At 36.5% G+C, this 24,101-nt stretch overlaps 1 protein-coding gene across 3 annotated transcripts in view; it reads right to left on the bottom strand.

The window, feature by feature from the left end:
* The window catches only part of PIEZO2 (piezo type mechanosensitive ion channel component 2), a 455,202-nt gene that overhangs the window by 39,399 nt on the left and 391,702 nt on the right, over positions 1-24,101 (bottom strand). For 2 of the 3 annotated variants that reach the window (XM_055127105.1, XM_012933496.2), the window contains 6 exons: positions 23,610-23,681; positions 18,834-18,940; positions 13,301-13,415; positions 7,621-7,680; positions 4,606-4,772; positions 3,519-3,685 (listed from right to left, as the gene is read on the bottom strand). In XM_055127105.1, the coding sequence (XP_054983080.1) occupies positions 3,519-3,685; positions 4,606-4,772; positions 7,621-7,680; positions 13,301-13,415; positions 18,834-18,940; positions 23,610-23,681 (688 nt within the window). Of the gene's footprint in view, positions 1-3,518; positions 3,686-4,605; positions 4,773-7,620; positions 7,681-13,300; positions 13,416-17,599; positions 17,699-18,833; positions 18,941-23,609; positions 23,682-24,101 lie in introns of all 3 variants that reach the window. The other variant, XM_055127104.1, reaches the window with a different exon arrangement.

Raw genomic sequence — 24,101 nt, 5'->3', positions numbered from 1 at the left:
AGGAACTACTTTCAATACACACTTATGCTTAAAAGTTACTGTAGCACTGTCCTCCTCCCGTTGTTCATCTATTTGTTCAAGCGGACACCAGTAACGTCTCCATTATGAGACTTGTTGTTACTGTTTTTGGAATACCGAATATGCCATGGGTAGTTTGCCAGGCTCTGTGTGTGGGTGGGATACTCTCAGTAGCTTGCCGGGCTCTCTGAGAGAGATGGAGGAATCAAACTTGGGTTGGCTGCGTGCAAGGCAAATGCCCTACTCACTGTGCTATCACACCTGCCCTAATAATTACTAATATAGAAAATTATTATTGTTGACCATAAAACCTCTGAAATTTTTGGAAAAATTTTGTGCTCATGTATTTTTATTTTTCACAAAACTATATTTAACTTTATAAAACTTCAAGAGTTTCATTTTTAATAAGTGTTAGTGTCATTACAAATTAATGAACGTGTCAAATTTAGGTATTAAAAGAAAGTCTCTGAATTATGAAATAAGGTCAACAGGCATTAAACTAAAATTAGAAAAATAATATAAATCACAAATGGTTAAGTATATTTTAAAAGGAACAGATAAAATATTCAGTAACTAAATTATATACTCTGCATGTATATAATTGTATTCCTTACTAGATGGGAGAAAATAGGTTGAATATGAACATAACTTTTAGTTGACAAGAGGTATCTGAAGTCTTTTATTTTGCTATTCAGATAAAGGGAAGCAAGTCTGCAATAAATTCATTCCATATTCAATATATGCAGAGTTCAAAGTTGAGTGCAGTGGGACATTGATGCATTACATCAATGTAATATTTAAAAAAAGAAAGGAAGAAAAAGAGAAAGAAAAGGAAAGAAAGAAGAAAAGAAGGAAAGAAAGGAAAAGAGAGAGAGTTTTTGAAAAATATATTGGAGTATCATTGCTTTTTAATTTCTACCATTCTCCCTTTTATAACAAACAATTGCTTGATCATCAATAGATTATGTAGATTATGCAATGAGTAGATCTGAGTCTTTAGACTTCCCACTTCACCCTTAAACTCTGTAATGAGGAAGCATCATTAGTCAGCATCTTGGATAATCTCTACTTTTTGCCTGACAACCTTCTTATCAACATATGTCTATATGGTTGCATGCATGTCCATGCAATTCATTTCTATTATATGAACAGCTACTTTAAAATAAATTGAAATCCATAAGAATCAGAGTAGAATGGAGTTAAAGATGGATTTTTTGTGCTAACATGACAATGAATTAAAGAGAAAATAATTAGGCTAAAATGACTGATGAATAAATTAGAGAGGTAATAGTTGCAACAAAAAACTAATTGCAGGTCAACACAGAGCTCCCACTAAAGCAGTTATTATGGTCTGAAAAAAATTAAAAATAAATATTAACAACAATGACTCTTTATCTCACTGGAGCCTGTCAAAGGAGACTCGCTGAAGCCTGCTTACAAAAGTGATGAGTCTGGTATGCTTTTGGGAAGACTCGAGAATGACACCATCAGCTCTTAGAAACCAAAGGTGGTTCTACTGAATTTCTGCTTTGAAACCTGGATATTACCAGACGTCAATGACTGACAAATGTGTATATGTTTGTGTAGAAAGAGGATGAGAAATAAAAAATTTTGTTACCAAAACCCATGGCTCTGACAATCTATTTTCTTCTAGGGATTAAAAATATATTGATCTCAATTAGCAAATGAATGTTTTGACCTTGAAATTCTTCAGAACTTTCACCCTCCTTCAACTTACAAAAATATCTACAAATATTGCAGTTTGTGGACCTATATCGATATTTATGCATATATATACATATATATATATAAGAAATTTGGGTCAAAGGTTAGTTCCAAATTAAAATAAAACATAATGTCTTCTAATATCCCAGGAAGGATTTTAAAAAGATCAATACTTATGTGGGGGAGAGAGAAAGAAATAGTTCTATGTGGTTTTCTTTTCACAAAATTCACATTTAAATCAATACATACATTTTGAAATATAGCATGGGTTTACTATACATAACACTTTAATTTTTTTACTAACATGTATGAACAATAAATATTTTTTATACCAATAAGCCAGGATCAGCAGAGACAGCTAGGGCCACAGAAAAGCAGGTACCATTGGAAAAGTCCCAATATAGCACTTTAGTCAGAGCTGAAAATAGCTTTTTGAGGCAAAACATCTTTTGCCCTCTTCTTCCTGTTCAGGTCATGATTTCAACTGCTAGTTATCTATTTTGGGGTTCCTGTTGATAATGAAGTCTCAGTTTCCTCTCAAATTGCTTTGGAACATATGTAGTATTTGGGAAGGGTAAGCCTACCAGGTCTCTAGGTCCTCAGTTAGTCCTGCCAGTGGACTGTGATCTGGAAGCTTCTAAGTTGATCACAGCTGCTTTCTGTGATCTATACCACAGCAGGCTTCCTAGTCCAGGTTCAAATCACCAAGCGTTGACACTTAGCATTAGGGGCTCTATCCCAGAATCAGCCCGAGTCATGGGCTCTTTTAGCAATCATTTTTAATTTGCTTACTAAAAGCAGTAAATGCACGACTGTCTCAGTGATAGAATTCTTCACTTATAAAGATGGAAACAAGGTGCAAGTCATTCAGTGCAGCCAAGTTGTTTTCTTCCTAAAAATGACTTGTACTTAAATGGGAGGCTAACTCTAGAAAGTTCACAGCAGCTATCTAGGTGCAAAGAAATAATAGGTTTTTGGGGTACAGGAAGAGGAAAGAAAGGTAAGTCCTTAAATATGGTCTGGAACATAGAGAGAGATAATGAGAGGCAGCTACCGCTGTATGTGAAAACTTTGGTTCTGAACCGAACTTTCTGATGATGGATCTCGGGTCAACATTTGGAGAGTGCCTACTTGTGCACGTTCAGTGAGTTATCCACTCTGTAAGTGATCTTTGCCTTTTGTAAAATGGGGCTGATAGAGTAGGGATGTCATAGAGTTTTATAAAGAGGCCCAATCCATGTACAGCGCTAATTACTGGCATTTCCCATCATAAAATAATCACATACTATGAAGTCTCAGTTTGCCTAGGGAAGAATGAAGCTGAAAGAATTGCTTCACAAAATTTCATTTTGCAGCACAAAATAACAATTTGGAAAGAAAATGATCAAGTACAACAACAGATGGTAGATGATTCTAATATGGAAGATACTCTGCAGAGCAGCATTAAAAGGAAAATAAGCCATTAATGATGCAGTTTCAGAGACAAAAAATTTCTGTGATCCACAAGACTCGTTCTTACATGCCTGCAGGAGTCCAGTGATCTGTTACCAGGCCTATGAATCATACAAGTAAGCCTTATAGCTTCTATCCAGAGTTGATTAGATGCAAGCACTAGTTGAGGTAAGTATTTCTCTTGCAAAGAAAGTCTGAAGAAGCTGGGCATTCATTCCTGCAGATTTTTATTAGCTTTTGCCTCATACATTCATTTCTCAGCTTCAAAACCCAACTCTTTGACTCTTGTTTAAAGCAAAACCATTATTTAGAAGGTGGAGTACCTGGAGATACTGTCATGTGAGTCTAAGCTATCCATCCTGTGGGCTGTCTGGGCCCCAGAGGAGGGGCCAGGATGGTCGTCAATTGTGTCCAGTCCCGACTCTCTGGAAAGATTCATGATGTGGTTCTGATAGTACATGTGGATGCTCTCCCGAGTGGGAACGTTGCCCTGTGGAGAGGGAGATATCGCCACAGTTCTTATGGAAAAGCTTGCCCGTGCAGCCACCCGGCATTCCTCAAAATCCACAAGAATTCTCAGCTATCACGCACACCTTAAATAAGTATCAAGCCAGAACTAGCCAAGTCAGAAGTGATGTCAACACTTTGAATTAATGGTACCAATGGTACTGAGCCAGGCTAAACAATAACTCCCTTCTTTAGATAGTGTGATAAGTCACATCCATGTTTCCAGATTTGGACATTTACTCGAAAATACAAGATAGGGGCCCCGGGTGGGGCTCAGTCATCAAGCACATGTTGTAGGCCAGGTGCTTGACCTTTGGCTCTGCCACTGCGGCAATGAGACACAGAATCTACACCCGTAGGAGACTATTTAATTTGTCACCTCCTCTAGACTAGAACATTCTCCCTACTCTCAGATACTTAGCTCAGCAGTGCAGGGGTCTAGGGACACGGCATCGCTTTGCCAGGGCGCTGGGGACCATCAGAGTCACCTCAGCAGTGCTGGAATTGGCAGGGTATCCTGGGAGTAACCTGCACTCCACCAGCCTTTCGGGCTGCTCTGTGGCCCAAGTATATTGTATTATTACTCTAGACATATCCTAATTATGAAGTGTTTCAGATCAAACTCTCCAGACAAAACAACATAATATTTTTCCATGGGGGAAAAAGACAAAACGGGCACCTATATGTTCTGGTGATCAAGGGAAGAGAAATGGATAAACTAGACATTATTCCCACGTCTGTGTGCTATCTCTCATTCTCTGTGTCTCTTTCTGTCTGTCTATCTGTCTGCTCTCTCTCTCTCTCTGGGCCTATTTGTATCTCTCTCAGGAGCAAATTTAAATATAATGAAAGGCTTTATATTTAATTCAAGGATTATCTGGAAATTTTTTTGTCTCATTTTACCTTTTTAATTTCTCTGGTCAGCATGCACCTTTCAATTCTCAGAACTGTCGAGATATCGATGTGCTCCCTTGAGATGGAGTTAAGCCATGTCGTGAAGCTGTCCACCGTGGCCAGAAACAGAACCCAGGTAAATTTCAAAATATTAAATATCCTCTTGATGATATTATCTAGGAGAAAGACAGATAATACCTGTTTTCCAAGGGACAAAATAACATGAACCATTTTGCTGTTGCGTGGGATAGTGAGATTTCACCAAAGCCACAGCTGACTTGGACCCTGTGTGCCTACCAAGTGTGGGGTGCTGGCACTCAGCCTCATGAGGGCACGTGGCACAGGAAACCACTGTGGATCTTTCTACGTCTGCAGTGGCAGCATCAGAGGCAGACTAGGCAGATTTTTTAAAATGTTATTATACTTTTGAATTTATTGAGCATCTATTCTTTTCTTGCTCTCTCTTTCTCTCTCTCTCTGTTTGTGTGTGAAGACACTGGATTATACTTTTATATTCAGATTAGCTTCCTGATGGCTAATCTATGATAATCAGATATAGCCATTGAAAACAACTGTTCTCTCTTTTTCTCTCTTCGCCTTTTTAATTACCAGGTCGAAATCTTGTTAGATTTCGACCTGGTAATTGAACAAAAAGAGCAAGTGACCCAGGAGGTTCAGTTTTCTCTCCCCCCACCCTGAAAAAAAATTCACCAAGAGGAATTTCACTATTGTCTTTGACAGAGTTCATATGAGTACAGCAGAAACCAATAGGAGCTAAAAAGCTCCACTAACTGAGGACACATGAACTTTGCAATTACCAGCTTCCACCTGGTAAAGAAAGTGGTTGTCTGAACAAACAGATGGGAAATGGTCAAGCGAGAGTCCTCCCAGAACGGAAGAGGCTCTAAGCATGCATCAGACCCCGGAGGAACATGCAGATGTGAACAGTAATGGATGATACTCAAGTTGGTTCCTGACTAAGCGTCTCTGCACGCATGCCCCATTCCTTTGTAAATCTGTGTCCATCTTTCATAATGAGTACTTCAGCAGGCACTTCAGCAAGCCTAGCACCAGGCAAGCAAAACGTCTCATGCAGAAGAGAGCAGGAAGAAGTCAGCTCCACAGAAGAGCAACTCTGAGCAACAAGGTCTACGACAAGCCCTTTCTTTTCCCTTCCTTGCTCCTGCTTTGGTTTAGCTCTTGAGCCAATCTGTGCCTTTCCCACTGCTAGATGACAAGAACCCCTCATCCTTGTTGTATCTCCATCAGAGGGAGGTTTGACTCTAATGTAGGAGGTTGGAAGACTTGGGGTGCATTTACAAGAAACATTAGCTATATCATATATTTTTAGAACTTACTTTTTCTGAAATTCATAATTATTTTATTAGAGGTGATAAAGAGAAATGTGATATTCTCACAGCTTCTGTTATGGTAGCTCTCATGATAAAAAAAAGTTACTGTTGGAGACATGAATAACTTACAACTTATTGACCTGGGTGATCGTGAATATGTGAAATCAGGATTTTATTTTATTTTATTTTAAGTCATAGAGATGGTAAGGCATAGTGGTTAAAGCACAAGTTCTAGGTTCAGTCATTTCAGGCTTAAGCTCAGACTCTACCCTTTAGTAATTGTCTACTTAGAAAACATGGCTGTTTCTCTGCTTCAGTTTCCTTAGCCTTTAAATATGAGCATGTTGAAAGTTAAAATGCCTGATGTTCTTGGATAGGTACCTGGCAAAGGTACACTTTAAAGTGTTAGCTGTTGGGATAGAGAAGGGGTCACTAAGTCAATGGTGGTTGGAGGGATCACTCGGGATGGGAGATGTGTGCTGAAAGTAGATAAAGGACCAAAAATCATCTCTTATTATCGGTATTGCAAACCGTAATGCCTATAAGTAGAGAGAGAGTAAGAGAGAAATTGTCTGCCATAGAGGCAGAAAGAGGGGTGTGTTGGGGAGGGGGAGGGATACTGGGAACATTGGTGGTGGAAAATGTACACAGTTGGAGTGTTTGATTATTGTATGACTGAAACTCAAACATGAACGTTTTATAACTGTAAAAAAATAGAAAAAATAAAAAATAAAGTGTTAGCTGCTATCATCATATCCAATGTTGCTGCTGCACTAACAGAACACCTAGCTCAAATAATGATTTGCAAAGGGAAGCTGTGTATACAGATGGTGCCACCAAGGGTGTGGGACAGCGTTGAAAAAGTCATCTTGTGCCAGCAGATGGCGCTCTTGAAAGCATTTGTATCTAGAGGAAAGGACCCTAAACTAAGTTTTGGTTGCTGACAGTGTGAACTGACTTTCCGATTTTTGAAATAAAAACCAAACAAACCAGGAAAAAACCACCCCTTAGAAACAGAAACATAAAATAAACTCAAATGTAGTGTTTATGGAGCTAAAAACACTTGAATTTATTTCAGAGGGAGGTTTTGGTCTTGCTCCGCCTCCCCTCCCCGCCATCGCCCCCCAGGCAAGGCTTGGAGAAGTCTCAGGGGCCAACTGGGAGAAGCCCCCCGGCTCCGCCATCTGAGTGGAACGCTGGGATGCTGTCCCTGGCTCTGTCTCTCTGTGTCTGGACTTGAGAAAACTCACAGGGATTTAATTTTCCTCTCATAAAACCAAGAGCTTGGCTGAATTCTAGAGGACTTCTCACCTCCCCAGTTCCACTTTTATTTAACTCCCTTTCCTCTATGTTCTTTAAAAATTAGTTGCCAATAATTTTTGTGCCTGTATTCAAATGGCTTCCATAAGACAATTAGAATTGGCTCCCTAAAAACCTTTTTTTTTTTTTTTTATGGCGAGAGGTTCATACAGAGAGAATTGACTGAAAATCTCTGGGTTTAGTTATCACTTTATAATTTCACTAGAGAGGGGCTTTCAGGGCATAGGGTAATTACTCACAGTCCAGGCACCTTAGTCGATTAATTATTTTTAAGCAATTCTCCATAATAGAACATTTGGGCAAGTAGCATTTTCAAACTTCTCCCAATTCATATGGCCTTTAGTCTCATTACCTGGTCCATCAGATTTCTTTTTGGCCAGTTCTTCCTCGTGTTGCGCCCATTCCACAGGACCTGTTCAGTGTGTCAAATAAACATGAATTAGGCCCTTTCAGGGAAAACTAAACACCAACGCTACTCTCATAGATTCAAAGGAATTTAATAATTAATTCTAGCAAATTTTGCCTATTTTTAACAGCTCCTGGTAGAAAAGTCATAAGAATTCATAGTTTTCAGATTCTCCACTCTGGAATGAGAATCAGGAATAATGAGCGTGTGCAAACCACAATTCTCTGTCCAATTTCGGTGGCTTCCAATTGGTACATGACACACAAGATTATAGTCCTTTTTATATTTTTAGCAGTTAAGAAAGCTAAAAAGAATAGTATTTGGTACATGTAAAAATTTCAGACAATTCTCACTTTAAGTAGTCTGTCCATTTCTTTTCATATGCTCTGTGACTATTTTCTCTTTAGAAACACAGACCTGAGTTGCACCCGGGACTCACAGCTCCCAAAACTTAAAATATTTATGGTCTGGCCCTGGACAGAAAAAAGTCTGCCAATTCCTGACACAAACTATAAAATTTTAATTTTGAGATCCTTGGGGTAATGTCACAAGTTTTAGTGGGTCAGTCCCTAAAATTACATCATAAAATTTCATCTCATTTTCATAAACCTTAAGGTGAAGCTGAAAGATTTAGTAAATAAAAATATAGGATGCCCAGACAGATTTGAATTTTAAAAAATGACAAGTGGTTTTTAATAGAAGTCCTATGTAATATGTCCAAATTATACTTAAGCTAAAAAGTTATACTTTCTTAATATAAAATATTTAATTTTAAGTGGAGCGTCTTGTAATTGACTTGATAATCATCTCTAAGATACAATCTGAGCCCACACTATGTCCTACTAAGGCTATTTTCTACTAGACATTTTCATATCATGTCTCAGCTACGCTGACCTACTCTTGTCCTTTTACACATAATCTTGTTTTCTTTTTCTAGAATGTCATTTTATATTCGAATACAATCTCCTTCATGAAATACTGCATTTCCATACACTTTAAGTTATCTTTTTCTCCTTCTGGCCCAAGATGGTTCCAACTTACTTTATAAATACAACTTTACAGTTTCTATGTTATTAGGAACTGCAATATTCCCTTGTGTTCTCTGCTGAAAGACAGAAAGGCCTAGAAAGTTAGAGAGCTAGGAGGTCTGGTGTGAAATCTAGAGTACCACTCACTGAGTGATTGTGTCATTCTTGGCACATAGCTGACTGGGACTCGGTGAGGATGAGAGAAGTGCCTGTCTGGGGAACAATTACAAAAATACTTGGCACTTTGGAAGGCAGAATTTGCCTCCTTTGCCTGAAAATTACCTGTAACAGCATTACAGCTTTGTAACAAGAAGTTGCTGAACAAGTATTAATTTCAGTCTCTATAATTCAATGTATTTAAATGAATGTTCTCTTTTTTGAAGAAAAATGGTGGTATATGTCTACACATAAAAAATTCTCATAAGTAAAGTGAAATTTATCAGCTACACAGGCGGGGTGGGGGGCTGGGTGGGTGGGGAGGTCGGGGGGAGGTATATTGTGATTCTTGGTGGTGGAATATGTGCACTGGTGAAGGGATGGGTGTTCGAGCATTGTATAACTGAGACTTAAGCCTGAAAGCTTTGTAACTTTCCACATGGTGATTCAATAAAAAAATAAAAAAAACTATAAAAAAATTCTCATGGTACACTGATATTTACAAAATGACAAAAAGACACATTGTTAAAATAGATCAAATGAATTTGGAAAAATGTCTGAGAATGACAAAACAATTTTCTGAAGGGTTGGTATTGAAGAAATTTTACAGCAACTGATATTAAAACTAACTTTAACAGTTACTGAACTCAGAAATAGAATACACTGGCCCAGATAGATGCAATAGGATAACAGGTCAGAATACAGACTCTTGAAACACATCCGAGTGTAATGGGAGATTAACACTGACAAAAGAAGCATCTAAATTTAATAAAAAGAAAAAATAATTTAATAAATAGATATGGTATATTGTTTATACAATTAAAAGTAAACTAGATCTTTACTTTGAAGAATAAAAATTAATTACAAATAAACCTGGAACTACAGGAAAACATTTTCATAATTCTTCGGGAGGGAAATATTTTAAGTAAGACGAAAACCTAGACAATATATAACAAAACTGACCTATCAGAAAACATTAAAAATTATGGGAACCAGAGTTATAGTAAGGGACTGGAACAATAGCACCATGGGTAGGGCGCTTGCCTTGCACACAGCCGACCCAGGCTCAATCTCTGGCAGCTCATATGGTTTTCTGAGCATCCCCAGGAAACTCCTGAGTGCAGACCCAGGAGAAACCCTTGAGAATACACTGGTGTGGTCCCAAAAAACAAAAATTATTTCATTAATATCGTTCATAAATTAAATCTGGAGACAAGCATTTCATTGAGAAATCATTTTTGAAGCACATGTAAAAGAGATAGTCCTAACATAAAATTATCACCCAAATTTCTAAGGAAAGACAAACTAATAGAAAATCCTGAGAAGTGAAGGAAATTTAAAATGTTAGATTTGCAAGGATGAGTTAACAAGAAAATATGAAATGAAACATGTAGTCTTACTAGGAAAATTCAAATAGGAATAATATTTATTTGTCTCTTCTGATAAAGCCAAAAATTAATAAAATGTGGGATAAGGATATAGGGAAATGATTTAAGTTCTGCACAAAGGAATATAAATTCTTAAAGTCTTTTGAGAAACTGTTCAATTAAGTAATTAAAAAATGCAGACTTTCACCTGTTCACTGTATGAAGAAATATTTGAAAACAAACTTTTGTAAACTTAGGATGCTATAGATGAATGAGTTATGAATATCATATCATGGAATATTAGACAGCTATTTAAAAGGAGTGGTAATGATCTATGAGTCATTAATTGGAGAAATGTCCATGATACATTGCTAATGAATATACAGGAGTAATTTTTACTTCATGAATTAAAAAACAACAGGAATGGTATGCACCTATGTGTTTATACTAGGTGAAAGAAATCAAAATGAATAAAACAGATTATAGGGTTTAGAGGCTTAGAGCTAAGTTTTTAGGGCAAATTCTGCATCTACCTTTTTTACTGCTTGACTTTTTGACATCTTTTTGAGATTTCTTTTTCTCTTTATGTTTGGTGCCAAGAATCAAACTGATATCCTTATACATGCAAAGCAAAGCTCCTATTGAGCAATTATCCCCAATTTTGTCTTTTAAATTAATAAAGCAAAATAAAATTAAAGTTACTAGGAAGTAGCAAGTGGACGAATGGTCAAAAAGGGTACATTTTTTCAGTGAGTTCCATTAGATATTGTTTTCACTTTCCTTTTATTTTTGAATAGTTTTAATTTTAAAAGGAAACTATGTGTGTGTGTTTTATAAAGAATCAAACTGTAACAGATTATCCTAAAATTTTTCTTAATCATACCAGTTAATTTCAGTCTCTCTACCTTTATCCTCTCAAAGAAGTAAGGGCTATTATAAATTTATTACATATCTTTATCTTTCGATAGCACATATGCACCATGGATACACTTACTAAAAACGTGAAATGTTATGTTCAGGTGCTTTGAATTTCTTTCGTTACTGGTACCCACTCGAGCAAATAGAGGAACAATGGGATGACAGTGCTATAGTGCTACAGTGCATAAGTGGTTTCAGCAGATCATTTAGCAACTTCTTGTAATTATGTCAGGAGTAGAACACTGTCATGTCAAAGTGATAAATACCATTTACAATGAATGAGTAGCACTCCAAAACTTATCTGGGAATCTAATTTTCTGACTCTTTACCTGGAAACATAGGAGGGTTCCAAACTTTTGTTATTAACAAGCAACGCCACAGATAGCCCTAGATATGTCCTTCTGCACATGTGCAAATATTGCTTCAGTTAAATCACATAGAGTTAGACTGATTTGTGATCATATATGTCTCCTGTAGTAGGATGTTTAATGTATCTCTAGATATTGTTATACTGCTTTTCAAAGTGAATGTACTACTTGATTTACACCATCCATCATATATGTGAGCACTTACAACTAGCTACAAATGATGATATCATCAAAGGTTTAAGTTCTTGACAGTTTTCCAGATTAAAAGAAAAATGGAGGCTGGAGAGAAGAAAGTAAGGTACTTGCTTTGCACAGGTTTAACATGGGTTTGATCACTGGCACCCGATATGGTGCTCTGAGTCCCACCAGGAATGATCTCTGAGCAGAGAGCATCGAGTAAATACTGAGCACTACTAGGTGTGGCTCAAAAACTAAAACCAAAACACCCAAATCTCCCTAAAACAAAAAAATCAACAAAACCTATTTCAAAATACTAAGTTTATTTTTCTTGTATCACGAGTGAAGCTGAGCATCTTTTGGCCGTTTCTGTTTTCTGATCTGTTAATTCTTTTTGCGATAGCACAGCGGTTGGGTGTTCGCCTTTCACGCGGCAGACCCGAGTCCCATTCTTCCTCCCCTCTCCGAGAGCCTGGCAAGTTACCGAGAGTATCGAGCCCATGCGGCAGAGCCTGGCAAGCTATCCGTGCGTATTGGATATGCCAAAAACAGTAACAAGAAGTCTCTCAATGAGAGACGTTACTGGTGCCTGCTCGAACAATTCGATGAGCAACGGGATGACAGTGACAGTTCATTAATTTTGTTTTAATTTTCTTTTACCAATTTTAGAAATCCTTGATCTATGCTGTCATATGTGTACATGTACACCAGCCTTAACATGTATGTACAAACAAAGATATTTAGTGTATATTTGTATATCACTGTATCACTGTCATCCCATTGTTCATCGATTTGCTTGAGCGGGCACCAGTAACGTCTCCATTGTGAGACTTGTTGTTACTGTTTTTCGCATATTGAATACACCATGGGTAGCTTGCCAGGCTCTGCTGTGCAGGCGGGATACTCTCGGTAACTTGCCGGGCTATCCAAGAGGGATGGAGGAATCAAACCGGGGTCAGCTGCATGCAAGACAAACGCCCTACCCATTGTGCTATCGCTCCAGCTATATATGTATATATATATTATATAATTATTAACTCAAATGCCATATTTGCATTTTAGGCATTAATTTTCTTTGATTTTTGGGTTATTTTTGAACCATATCTAACTGTGCTCAGGTTTTACGCCTGGATTTTGCTCAGAGAAACTCCTGGCAGTTTTCTTGGGAAAATCTTTTGATGCCAGGGGTTGAACTTGGGTCAGATGCATTTAAGGCAAGCTCCCTAAATGCTATACTCTCTCTTTCGTCTCAGATTTATCCTTTTGGTTTTTTCCTAAGTAAAACTTTTTGCTGAAATATCACTTAATAATCAAGATCTTGTTTATGCACTCTGACTTATAGCAATCTGAAAATAAGATCTTTCCCTTTCTTTGACTTTTCTTAGGTTTCTTTTCTTATATTGTATAGGTGCATCTTCACTTAAGTTCATATTTTGACTTAGCACAAATATCACATATAAGCAACTGAGGCTAAGTAGAACTCTTTGTAGGCTTTAGAATGTAAGATTCAAGTGCTCCAGACTTCCTCTCCTTTACAATTCCTTTTGGCGCCCTCTGAGACCAAGACCACACGGGATGCTGCTGAGAATCTGCTCGCCCATCCACCACTCACCGCCCCCAGATGCCTTCCTCCTTCTCTTCTTTTCTTCTCTTGCAGTTCGCCTTTTCTCTCTGCGCCTCTGTCGGAGTGCTGTTTTAGGGTCTGTGATCCATGCTTGGTAAACAAACTGAAGGAAAAAGTTAAATTATTTTCTGGATTTTTAATAATCTGAACTTAAAAAAAAAGGGACCAACAGGAAACTCTGATTTTTATTTGTTATCACAGCACAAACCTAAGGCCTCTCCCAACAACCCTCAGTATTCTGAGCTCACTTGTGCCATTTTCATGGTAATGAAATAAAATGTGAAAATAGGTGCTGAAGGAGTGCATTTCACTTGGAATTATGCTCAGTGATGGGGTACTCTGTGTGATCAAACCAGCTTCTTGCTCAAGTCTCCCCATAGCTCCACCACTTAGGATAATTACTGATTCTCTTGAACTGCACACAAAGAAATCTTCTGGAAGCCTGACTAAGTTTATTAGAGCAGTTTTCTCTCATTACCCACAAATAAACACTAAGTGAAAAAAACTCTCATATTTCAAATCACTTATTTTGACAGAATATTTTGCACATTTCATCGTCTCCCATCTGAATAACAGCTAGTACCAGAAGCTTGAAAATGGGCTTGCAGATTAGCATTTAAAGAGGAAACATCACATAATTATAGTTTAAGGAATTATTCCAGAATGACAGGAAAAGAAACTGCTGTTTGCCTTTAGTATTTTCATTCAAGAGCTGAAAATAAATGCATTAAAGTAGTATAACCATGACAGAGCAATTTTGAATACCCACCCACCAATAATCAGTCTCCCAAGACATGCAGAAGATCCAAAAGAAAACCTATGCAAAACCAGCCACATGTGATCATGAAGCCAAGCAGGCATGCTCTCATGCACGCAAACACACACCTGTCTCAGGGGAGCCGGCCTTTCTACTACGATGATGATTTCGAGTGTTTGGTTAGAGCTTTTGTAAACCCAGACACTTTAATTTTATTCTGTGCTATTTTCAGGTTTCTAAAATCTTTGAAAAAACACAGTGAAAGGAAACCTGCCATTGTAATGTCAGTAAAATTAAGGAGGTAGTCAACTTTTCCATATATGAAAATATAGTTTTTATTGGTAAAATGGAATCCAAATCTTTAGAACAAAATCTGAATTATGTATAAATCATAACCCAGGAGACAAATATTTAATCCTATTTTATTCTAAAACATCTTTGAAAGAAAAAAATGAACTAGAGTTTGAAAAGGACCAAATGAAAGAGTTTATGGTAAATATTTATTGAGCAATTTGACTGGAGAAACCATCAGGAATCTCTTCTTTTAGTACATAAATAAGCACACTGACTCCAACAAAATTTTAATTTTTAAAAAAAATTGGAACCACAAAATATAGGAAAAGTTCATGTTTATTTACCTTTGCTAAAAAAAATAGTATGAGACTAATATCCAAAAAGGGGGCCAGGAGGACTGGTCAATGGTTGAAAGCTTGCCACAAATGACTGTGGGGTAGAGGGCAGTTAGGATAGAGAAGGGACCAATATGACAATAACAGTTGGGAATGATGAGTCAGGACAAGAATTGAGTGTTGAACGTAGGTACAGGAATACACATGATAAACCTTCAGATTATAAAGCATAATGCTCAGAGGGAGACAGAGAGAGAGAGAGAGAGAGAGAGAGAGAGAGAGAGAGAGAGAAAGTAAGAGAGTGTGAGAGAGACAGAGACAGAGACAGAGGGGGAGGTGAGGGTGGTGGGAGGAAAACTGAGGACATTGGTGGTAGAATTGTATACTAGTGAAGGGATAGGTGTTAGAACATTGTATGACTGAAACCCAATCAAGAAAAACTTTGCAACTGTATATCTCATAGTGATTCAATAATAAAATAAAAAGTAAACATAAATGATAAGTCCTTTAAAAAGAATATCAATGGGGTTGAGAATTAGTACAGAGGGTAAGGCGCTTGCCTTGCACATAGCTGACCAGGTTTCAATCAGATAACACACAGTACCACCTAAACCATGAGCTCCTGGTGTATGCCCAATACAAACAAAAAACACTATAATTTTGCTTCTAGATAATTAAAAAATCCAAAATATAGAAAATAAGAAAGGAATGTGGCATTTGTGAATGTCCAATTTGGAGAAACTCTGTTGCTCTAAATTAAAATGGAATAAATGGAAGAGAGGGTGAAGAAGAGAGATAGATGGAAAGCTTAGGAAAGAGATTTGGTAAAAGAGTGAGTGTAATAAAAATTTTGAAGCATTGAAAGATCCTACATCAGATTTTAAATTATAAGTGCTTTTGCCTATGAGAACAATTTTCCTGAGATAAGAATTTAGACACTGTGACAAGAGTATGAGAATCAGAGGACAAATTCTTGTCTGTCAATTTCCTCTTGATTCTTGAATTTGTGTTTGGAAAAGGCAAACAGTTTACAGTTACAGGAACACGTAAGAGTCAGTTTTGTCTCAGTGTGTTTCAGAAAATTGTCAATAATGAAGGAAGAAGAGGGAAACACCTCAATCTCCTAAAGATGGAAATTTCTTCATCTGTATGATGTCTATAATCATCATTTAATTTGTTAGATTTGTCTGGGGATCAGACACAAACACCACTTACAATAAGTAGAAAAATACAAAAGTGTACACAAACAATCTATGACATCTCCAGATTGTACTTGTCTTTAGTGATTAAGCCCAGCTTTATCTCTGGAAATAATCATATACTCCAGCTTTATTTAAATCTCACTGATTTTATCATCAATATTATTCTATCTTTCATTGATTGAAATTAATTGATTTTCCTGGAAAATATAGTAAAAATATGTTTATTTTGTAAAATAGAGGAAGGTTGTTGGAGTTGAGATGCTATAATGTAAGTCACATAAACTTTCTTATTGACTCTACTAGGTATGAACCAAGGTTTTCTTTTTTTCTTTTCTTTTTTTTTTTTGCTTTTTGGGTCACACCTGACGATGTACAGGGGTTACTCCTGGCTCTGCACTCAGGAATTACTCCTGGCAGTGCTCAGGGGACCATATGGGATGCTGGGAATCGAACCCGTGTCGGCCGCGTGCAAGGCAAACGCCCTACCCGCTGTGCTATTGCTCCAGCCTCAAACCAAGGCTTTCTTTAAGCTATCTGAATGATTTCTTTTTGAAAGCAAGATTGGTATAGTTTTACATTTTATATATATGTATATATATACATATATATATATTTCATGTGAATTCTTAGTACAACTGGTGAGACTCATATGGCAGTCATAAGAAGGTAAAGTAGCCTAGGAGAATGACAGGAATGATTATTAAACAAAAAGTCAAGATCTTGACTTTAAAACATGGAGAAAACAGAGTTCTAGATTCTGCATCTGGTCTAGCAGATGGGCTCACCTGGGAGCTTGAGAGAAATACGGAAGTTCAGTTTTCAACAGAGCTGCTGAATTTAAATAACCTGCATATGAATAAGAGCCCCTGGTAATTAAAATGGTCTCACTAGGTAAACCATTTCCTTATTACCACTGAAGGAGCATAAAGACCTAAGAATTCACTTTGCCTACCTAGACTGAATCAGGAGAACCAGTAAAGTAATTAATTCCTTTTTCAACTCTGTCAGTAACAAAACAACTATAACACAGGTATCTGGGTAATGTCTGTGGTGGGTTAGATTCATTGACACATAATTAATTTTTCTTTCTTTCTTTCTTTTTGTTTTTGTTTTGTTTTTAGCAGTTGACTCTTCAGCACTTGCATCTGTGACTTAGGAGTGAAGAGCCCTCTGGTGTGCAATGGAGCACAGCTTGATACGGAGCTGAAGTGACTTCAGAATAGTGACTGGAAGTTGAGATCCAATTTAGGAAGGATGACTAGAGGGAAGTCAACAGGGAAATAGAACAAAATAAATCTCTTACAGGCTTATTATTCATAATTTTACCAGCTCTCTGAGAAAAAGTTTTATGCTTTTTACACATCATCACTGATGCATGCAACCAGATTTGGCCCTTTGAAAACAAGTTGTGACTAGGCCAGATTACCAAAAGGACAGAATGGAGACGAGACATATGTCTGCATTTTCTCTTTCTATGTTCGACAGACTCTGGGATCAAGGTAAGAAGAATAAAATAAGAAATTTGGCTTCTCAGAACTCCATTTGGGAAAGTTTGCCCAATACTTAAAATTCTCATTGCTCCTTCATTGCACGATTTATAGAAAAGGGAAAATGCAGATGTCTGGCAAAAAGGGATCTGCTTGTCTAAAATTCTACAGAGCAGAGGGTCACACACCACACATCAGAAAACGTCAAATACCTTTGCAGCTCTGATTAAATACTGAAGAATAGTTTTGGGAAGTTTAATGACAGACTTTGGCAAGGCTAAAATGGCTGATGCAAACTTCCCAATAGCTCTCTACAAAGAAGGACAAAGCAAGAGTCATTAGTAGAAAAAAAACCAAGGGCAAATTATTTAATATCTGAAGTCAGTATGACTTAGCCTCTACAATTGCATCAACTATGTTAAAATGAGACCACCATTGAAGCTAGAAAAAAAGTGTGCTCTCCTTAAAGACAGGAATATAGAAAATAATCAATCATCTGTGAAAATTAAAAAAATGGTGAAGATGATCATGATCTCTCCTTGGCTGTATCAGAAGTGAGGGTTAGAATTAAAATCACTGGAATAAAGATAAACCGGTCAAGTTGTTAGTATTTGACAAGCTAGCATACTCATGCACACAGCAATAGTCATCAAGAGACACAGAGCTAGCACTGAAGCTGGTGAGAAGCATCAGACGAGGTGTTTCCATGAATAACTTATTTCATACAAAATGGGTGGATGTCATCACTTGCTGACTTTAGAAGACGTCTATGGACTAAAAGATCTTTTTATGCCTTGTACTATAACAAAGAGAAAGGAAACAGTCCTGTTATGTAAACAAAAAGAAACAGAAATAGTTTTCAGCCCATGTAACTCCTAACAAGGAAATCTCCTCTTTGACAAGCATTGGTTATGCATTCAGGGGGATGTATTATATAAAACAGTTAAGAATAATACGACCAATTCTGAAAAAGAAAGGCAGGTAAGATGACAAAATTACAACGGTGCTGAATATTTTCATTATTTTAATAACTTCTCAAATCCTTATCGGTACATATAAAAATAGATGTTATGCATCATTTAGCTGAGCATTTGGTTCATTAACTATTTTAACATACTGAAATTGGTCCACTCAAGTTATCCAAAGCAATGTCTTCACACATCCTCCTTGCAACAGAAAAATTAAGCTCACCAAGAAAACTTTATTTTTCTTTGATTATGGAAAAAGATTTAATGACAAGTGAATGGAAATCCACTCTGATGGCAGTAAGAAAGGCACTGTTGAAAGCAAGCATGGGGAATAAATGATTTGATGTAAACTAGAAACTTCTGTGACCTTCAATATATGTGACAATGTCAGACATATAGACCGGAAATCAAGTTCTGTCATAAAGGAAAACATTTTTTAAATTAGCTGTGGGCACGGTCTTCCCTAGCCCATAATTACCTGAAAGGCTGACTTTCGTGGAGGTTCTTCATCTTCCTTTCTTAATTCTTCTTCTTCTTCCTCTTCACTATCCGTTTCAAACAAATAATAATCTCCACTCCTGACCACTAAGCAAAACAAAATATTTATTTATTTCTGGAAAGAGGTATAGGAAAAAAGGGGGCTTATTAATGAAATGTTGAGATGTCCCCCGATCCCGCCCTCAAGATACACAGATAGTCCATAAAAAGACTATGGCAAGAGATGCTGGTAGTTACGGAAAAAAGAGATGAATAGAACTCATCATGTTGGCATGCCTGGGCCTAGAAAACACAGTCTTATCTATACCATACAGAGCGAGCCAATGCTGGGTTCGCCTGACATTTGTTTCCTTCTTCATAGCAAATTGCACACAGGTGAATTGGATCAATTCTGCAGCAATTGGTTCTGTTACCAAGAATGACCAAAATGACTTGATCATCATTTTGCAGATGGTCAAAATGACTGTAAAATATTATAGTTTTATAATTGAGCAATTTGGGGATCCTTTAATAAAGTTGAAGTGCAACAGAGAATTTAGTACTAACTGAATGGGTAAAAAAAGTCCATCAATATGATTCAGGATCAAGATCAGTGGTAACTCTCAGTGTCATTTCCTACTGCATAGTCTTAGCTTCTTCAGTTATGAAATGGGGGGCTATGACATAAGATAAGACATTTGAAATGTTTAATATATATTACATAAGGAAAAATTCATAAATATTGTATATATAACCATTGAGATGACACCACCATGCTTCTGGCAATTTCTGTGCTAGCATGATCGATGGAAACTGTGTAGTCCAGCACTGCCTACTTGGAGTTCCTCAGTTGCTCACTGAAATTTAAGGGGAGTTTACTGACCACAAGATGCAAGGAACAAAGAGTATGAACTGTTGTTTCTTTATCTGATTCTATCTCTGCAAGGGCATATCATTGGGTTATAAGTTGTGAGTAGAGCTAACTAAAATAGAAAAAGAATTAACATACTAAAAATTTAAAGTAGATTCATTTGTAAAATGTAAAATTGAAGTAAAACCAGGAGTAGAGCTAACTAAAATATCCAGAGATTTCAATAAATTTCAGCACCAAATCTTTCTCAGTGATGGTTAAGTCTATTGAAAGAATGAGACCTAGCACACACACACACATATATGTATATATACATATATAAATATACACATGGATTTATGCAGGAAAACAAATGAGCATATTCAGTTCTGTCTGGGTGTTCTAATGCTAAGGTATCTTTTGGATGGCATAACATGTCTTCAGTTCTCTTGTGGAAGCTCACATGGTAACGAAATAGAAGTCCTGGGCTTGTTTAATAGCTGGCTGCTTATTATTAAACACAGTTAAAGGCTAAGAAATTTTTGCTCATAATTTCAGACATGTCTGAAGCCTCCATCCATGAAGATGCTGAATAAATAAATTGGGCCTTATATCCTTGAACAGAAGCATTTTAACTTGTGATTATTTTCTGAAGAAAGAACCAGGCCCAGGGTACTGGGTCCAGGTCTGAAGAAATAAACACAGTATAACATAAGGTAAAAATAAGCAAGAACAAACCAAAGTTTTAGCATTCATCTGACAGTAAAGAAGACCATTAAAATAATGCCTTCGTGAAAGCTCAGAGATTTGCAGGAAAGTTATATAGGTTATCTATGTAACATAATTTGGAAAAAACACATTACATATTGAGCATTTTACCCTCATTATAGGCTCTAACTCAATAATAGCTTAAATTGTATTCAATCATACCTTCTATTACTTATATTTATGTTTACCTCTTAAGCCCAAACATTTTTTAACTCAAGCAATCTAAACAACTGTTTTTGTCATTAAAAAAACCCTTACAGTTTTATAGGTGAGAAAAAGAATTAACATATTAAAAATTTAAAGTAGATTCATTTGTAAAATGTAAAATTGAAGTAAAACCAGGAAAATACCCAGAAACTTGTCTTTAATCCTATTAATAAGTAGAGGAATTCTTACATTTGTTATTTCAGAACCTATCTCCAGCCTGTGTTGAGATACATTTCAATGACTACACTCAATGACTGAGAGTGAAAACAGCTTTGAAAACCCCACTATCTGTTCCCACGAATGTGGACCTATATTTCAGATACCGAATCAGTACTGAAAGGATACAGAAACATACAGCACTTGAATGGAAGGTATCATTGAACAGCAATAATGCAACACATGTGTGAACATAGGTAGGAAATAAGAGATTTGTGACCTATGACCATGCTAAGATCTTGAGAGAATACCAATAATAAAACAGTATAGCAGCATTATTAAATTGTTAAATTAATTATTAAATACACACTGACAAATTGTTGATTTCACACAAATCTACTCCAACCATTCTAATTATTATATTCTGTATTTATAAAATGTATATCTATGTAAAAGCCCAGTGTCTTTAGGTTAGAATAAGGCTTTGATAAAGTGCTTCCAGATATAAAGATGAGTTTTGAAATTCACCATCAGAAAAAAGTAAGCCATATATTCATTATCCTTATTTCCTTATACACTTGCAAAAGGAAGTACATTTATAGAAAAAAATTTAACATCACAGTCAGAATCTGATTCCAGACTATGAATCCCACACATCCCTGCATTATTGCACTGTAGGAATTTTATCAAGGCACATTTAATTTAATACCATTCTTCAAGAACTTGATATAATGAGGGTGAAATGAATCAGACAATCTAAGTTCAATAACCTTCATAGGAAGTTAAGTTATTACCGGCTTGTAAGATGATTATTAAAGACCATATCCAATTCCTTCTAAAATTCAATGTTTATATGACAAAAGGAAAGATAACCACAATGATTATGATGGGAATTTACTCCAGTTGAAAGGACAAAACACTCACTATGACACAATTCTGAAATGGATAGGTCTCTCTAAACTCGCAAAGGACCCTTTAAAAACATAAAATAGGCACAGTTTACTTGTGACTTGATAGAAATGGGATACAGTGCATTGCTATGCGATTTTTGAAAGGCTGATGGATAATAAATTGAAGAGTCATAGAGTTTTGATTTGAATCTTGGGAATTGGACAGCAAATTAAATGATTCTTTTTGGAATCCAGAATTTTTCCTACCATAAAACTAAATTTAGTATTTGGAATTAAACTGTGTTGTGTTTAGTTAGACTGAACACATTTTGACTCTTTTTTTTTTTTGCTGCACCCAACATTGTCCAGGGGTTACTCCTGGCTCTGCACTCAGGAATTATTCCTAGCAGTGCTTGGGGGACCACATGGGAGTCAGGGATCAAATCCGGGTGTGCCACATGCAAGGCTCTGCTTGCTATACTATACTATTGCTCTGGCCCCACCTTTTGACTCTCGCTTCACTAAATTACCTTGCTGACTTATAAAATTTTTCTTAGATTAGAGGGCAATATCAGCTATAAGTGACAAAAAATAATAGGGGAAAGGATTCTGATTATCTTAGCTATTGAGTGAATTTCAATCTATAGAGTCCCTCACATGATTATTAATATTAACTAAATAACAAACAAGTAATATAACATTTAAGGATAGTATCTATTAATATTTAGCACAGTAAAATATCTATTAATATTTAGCACATAAAATAAGATTACATAGCAAATACCTTGCAAAAATTCATAATTATACAATATTCTAACAAATTTAAATGGTGCTAGATTTAAATAAAGATATTATAGTACTAAATATATGGAGCAACAAAATGTAATGCAAAAAACAAACAAAAAAAATGGTGCTAGATTTAAAAGGATCATTCCATTTAACATCATTGGCGAAAAGTGATAGTTCCTTTGTTAAACAGAATGAATACAGAACATAGCTACTGATTCATTATGATTAGGAAGGAAAAATATTTGTTCTACATAGCAGTCCTGTTTTGCTTTTTAAAAAAATGAGTTTTGGGGATGGTAAGGGGAACTGGCTGCTGGGTTTTGGGTTCAGCATGTAATTAAAGTCTTTTTTAAAATGGGAGGGAGGCTGGATGAGAATTAAATGCATGTTAAGTTACCCTAATATTTATAACTAATAAATTGCCAAAGAACCCCCCCCCTTTTTTTTTAAATAAAAGCAAAGCTCTGGGAATAAGGTAGAGGAAACTTGCTTGTATCCTCACCTCGTACCTTACACTGAGGGTCATAAACTTTGGACATAATTATTATCCTTAAACCAGAGTCCATGCTGGAGTCATGACTCATTCTTTTTTCTTTTTTTCTTTTTGGGTCCCACCCAGCGATGCACAAGGGTTATTTCTGGCTCTGCACTTCTGCACTCAGGAATTACTCCTGGTGGTGCTCAGGGGACCTTATGGGATGCTGGGAATTGAAACTGGATTGACCGCGTGCAAAGCAAACGCCCTACCCGCTATGCTATCGCTCCAGCCCCACGACTCATTCTTAATAAGGGCTCTCAGCCATGAAACAAATACGTATCAGCAGCACTCTCTATCTTAAATTGGATATCACAGTAGTCAATTCCTTTTTCCTTTTTGACCCCATAAACTGTGTCCAAGAGCTCATATGTCACATAAAAGTTTTTCTACTTAGCATGTTAATCAGCTGATTTCTCTGGAAAATTGGTCTATGGCCTTGGAGACTCCTGCACTCTGACCCCTATCAAGTCACAAGGTTCAAACAATGCATGGAACACATAGGTAATGGGACGCCTGAATTCTGGTCAAGGATATAAGGGTTAAAATTGATGAAATTGTAAGAGGATCATAAAAACCTACTGGAAGCATGATCAACCCAAGGCCGCCACCACTGCTTTTTTTTGCCCTTGGCTTTCTGTTTGTCTGCTTCTCCTAAAATAAAATATGTCCAAGTATTAATTCTTAGAAAGTGAGAAAACAAATGTCGAAAACCACGCTTAACAACTCAATTGTAAAACCTAAATAAATTGCAAAAGTACATCAGAGGTCAGAAAAAAAACTAAACTGAATCTGACAAGTTTCCATGTATTATAGTCCATTTCAGAAGGCAATTACTAAGTGCTAGAGACATCATGCCACATCTTCACTAACTGGGAGCATACAAAATAGGAAAATTACGAAGTACCTTTCAAAAATGTACTTATTTTCTATTGAATTAACAGAAAAGAAGCATGGCCCCACGTTTTGTAGAATAACAGTGGCAAGTAAGTTCTCAAAATGCATATATCGTAATAACCCCAATTTTTTTCTTGTAATGACTTTAATGCATTTGTTGTAAAATGTCAATAAATG

This window comes from Sorex araneus, chromosome 2, assembly GCF_027595985.1.
Source record: "Sorex araneus isolate mSorAra2 chromosome 2, mSorAra2.pri, whole genome shotgun sequence".
Taxonomy (NCBI): Eukaryota; Metazoa; Chordata; class Mammalia; order Eulipotyphla; family Soricidae; genus Sorex; species Sorex araneus.
This window is presented reverse-complemented; position numbering and strand designations above follow the sequence as displayed.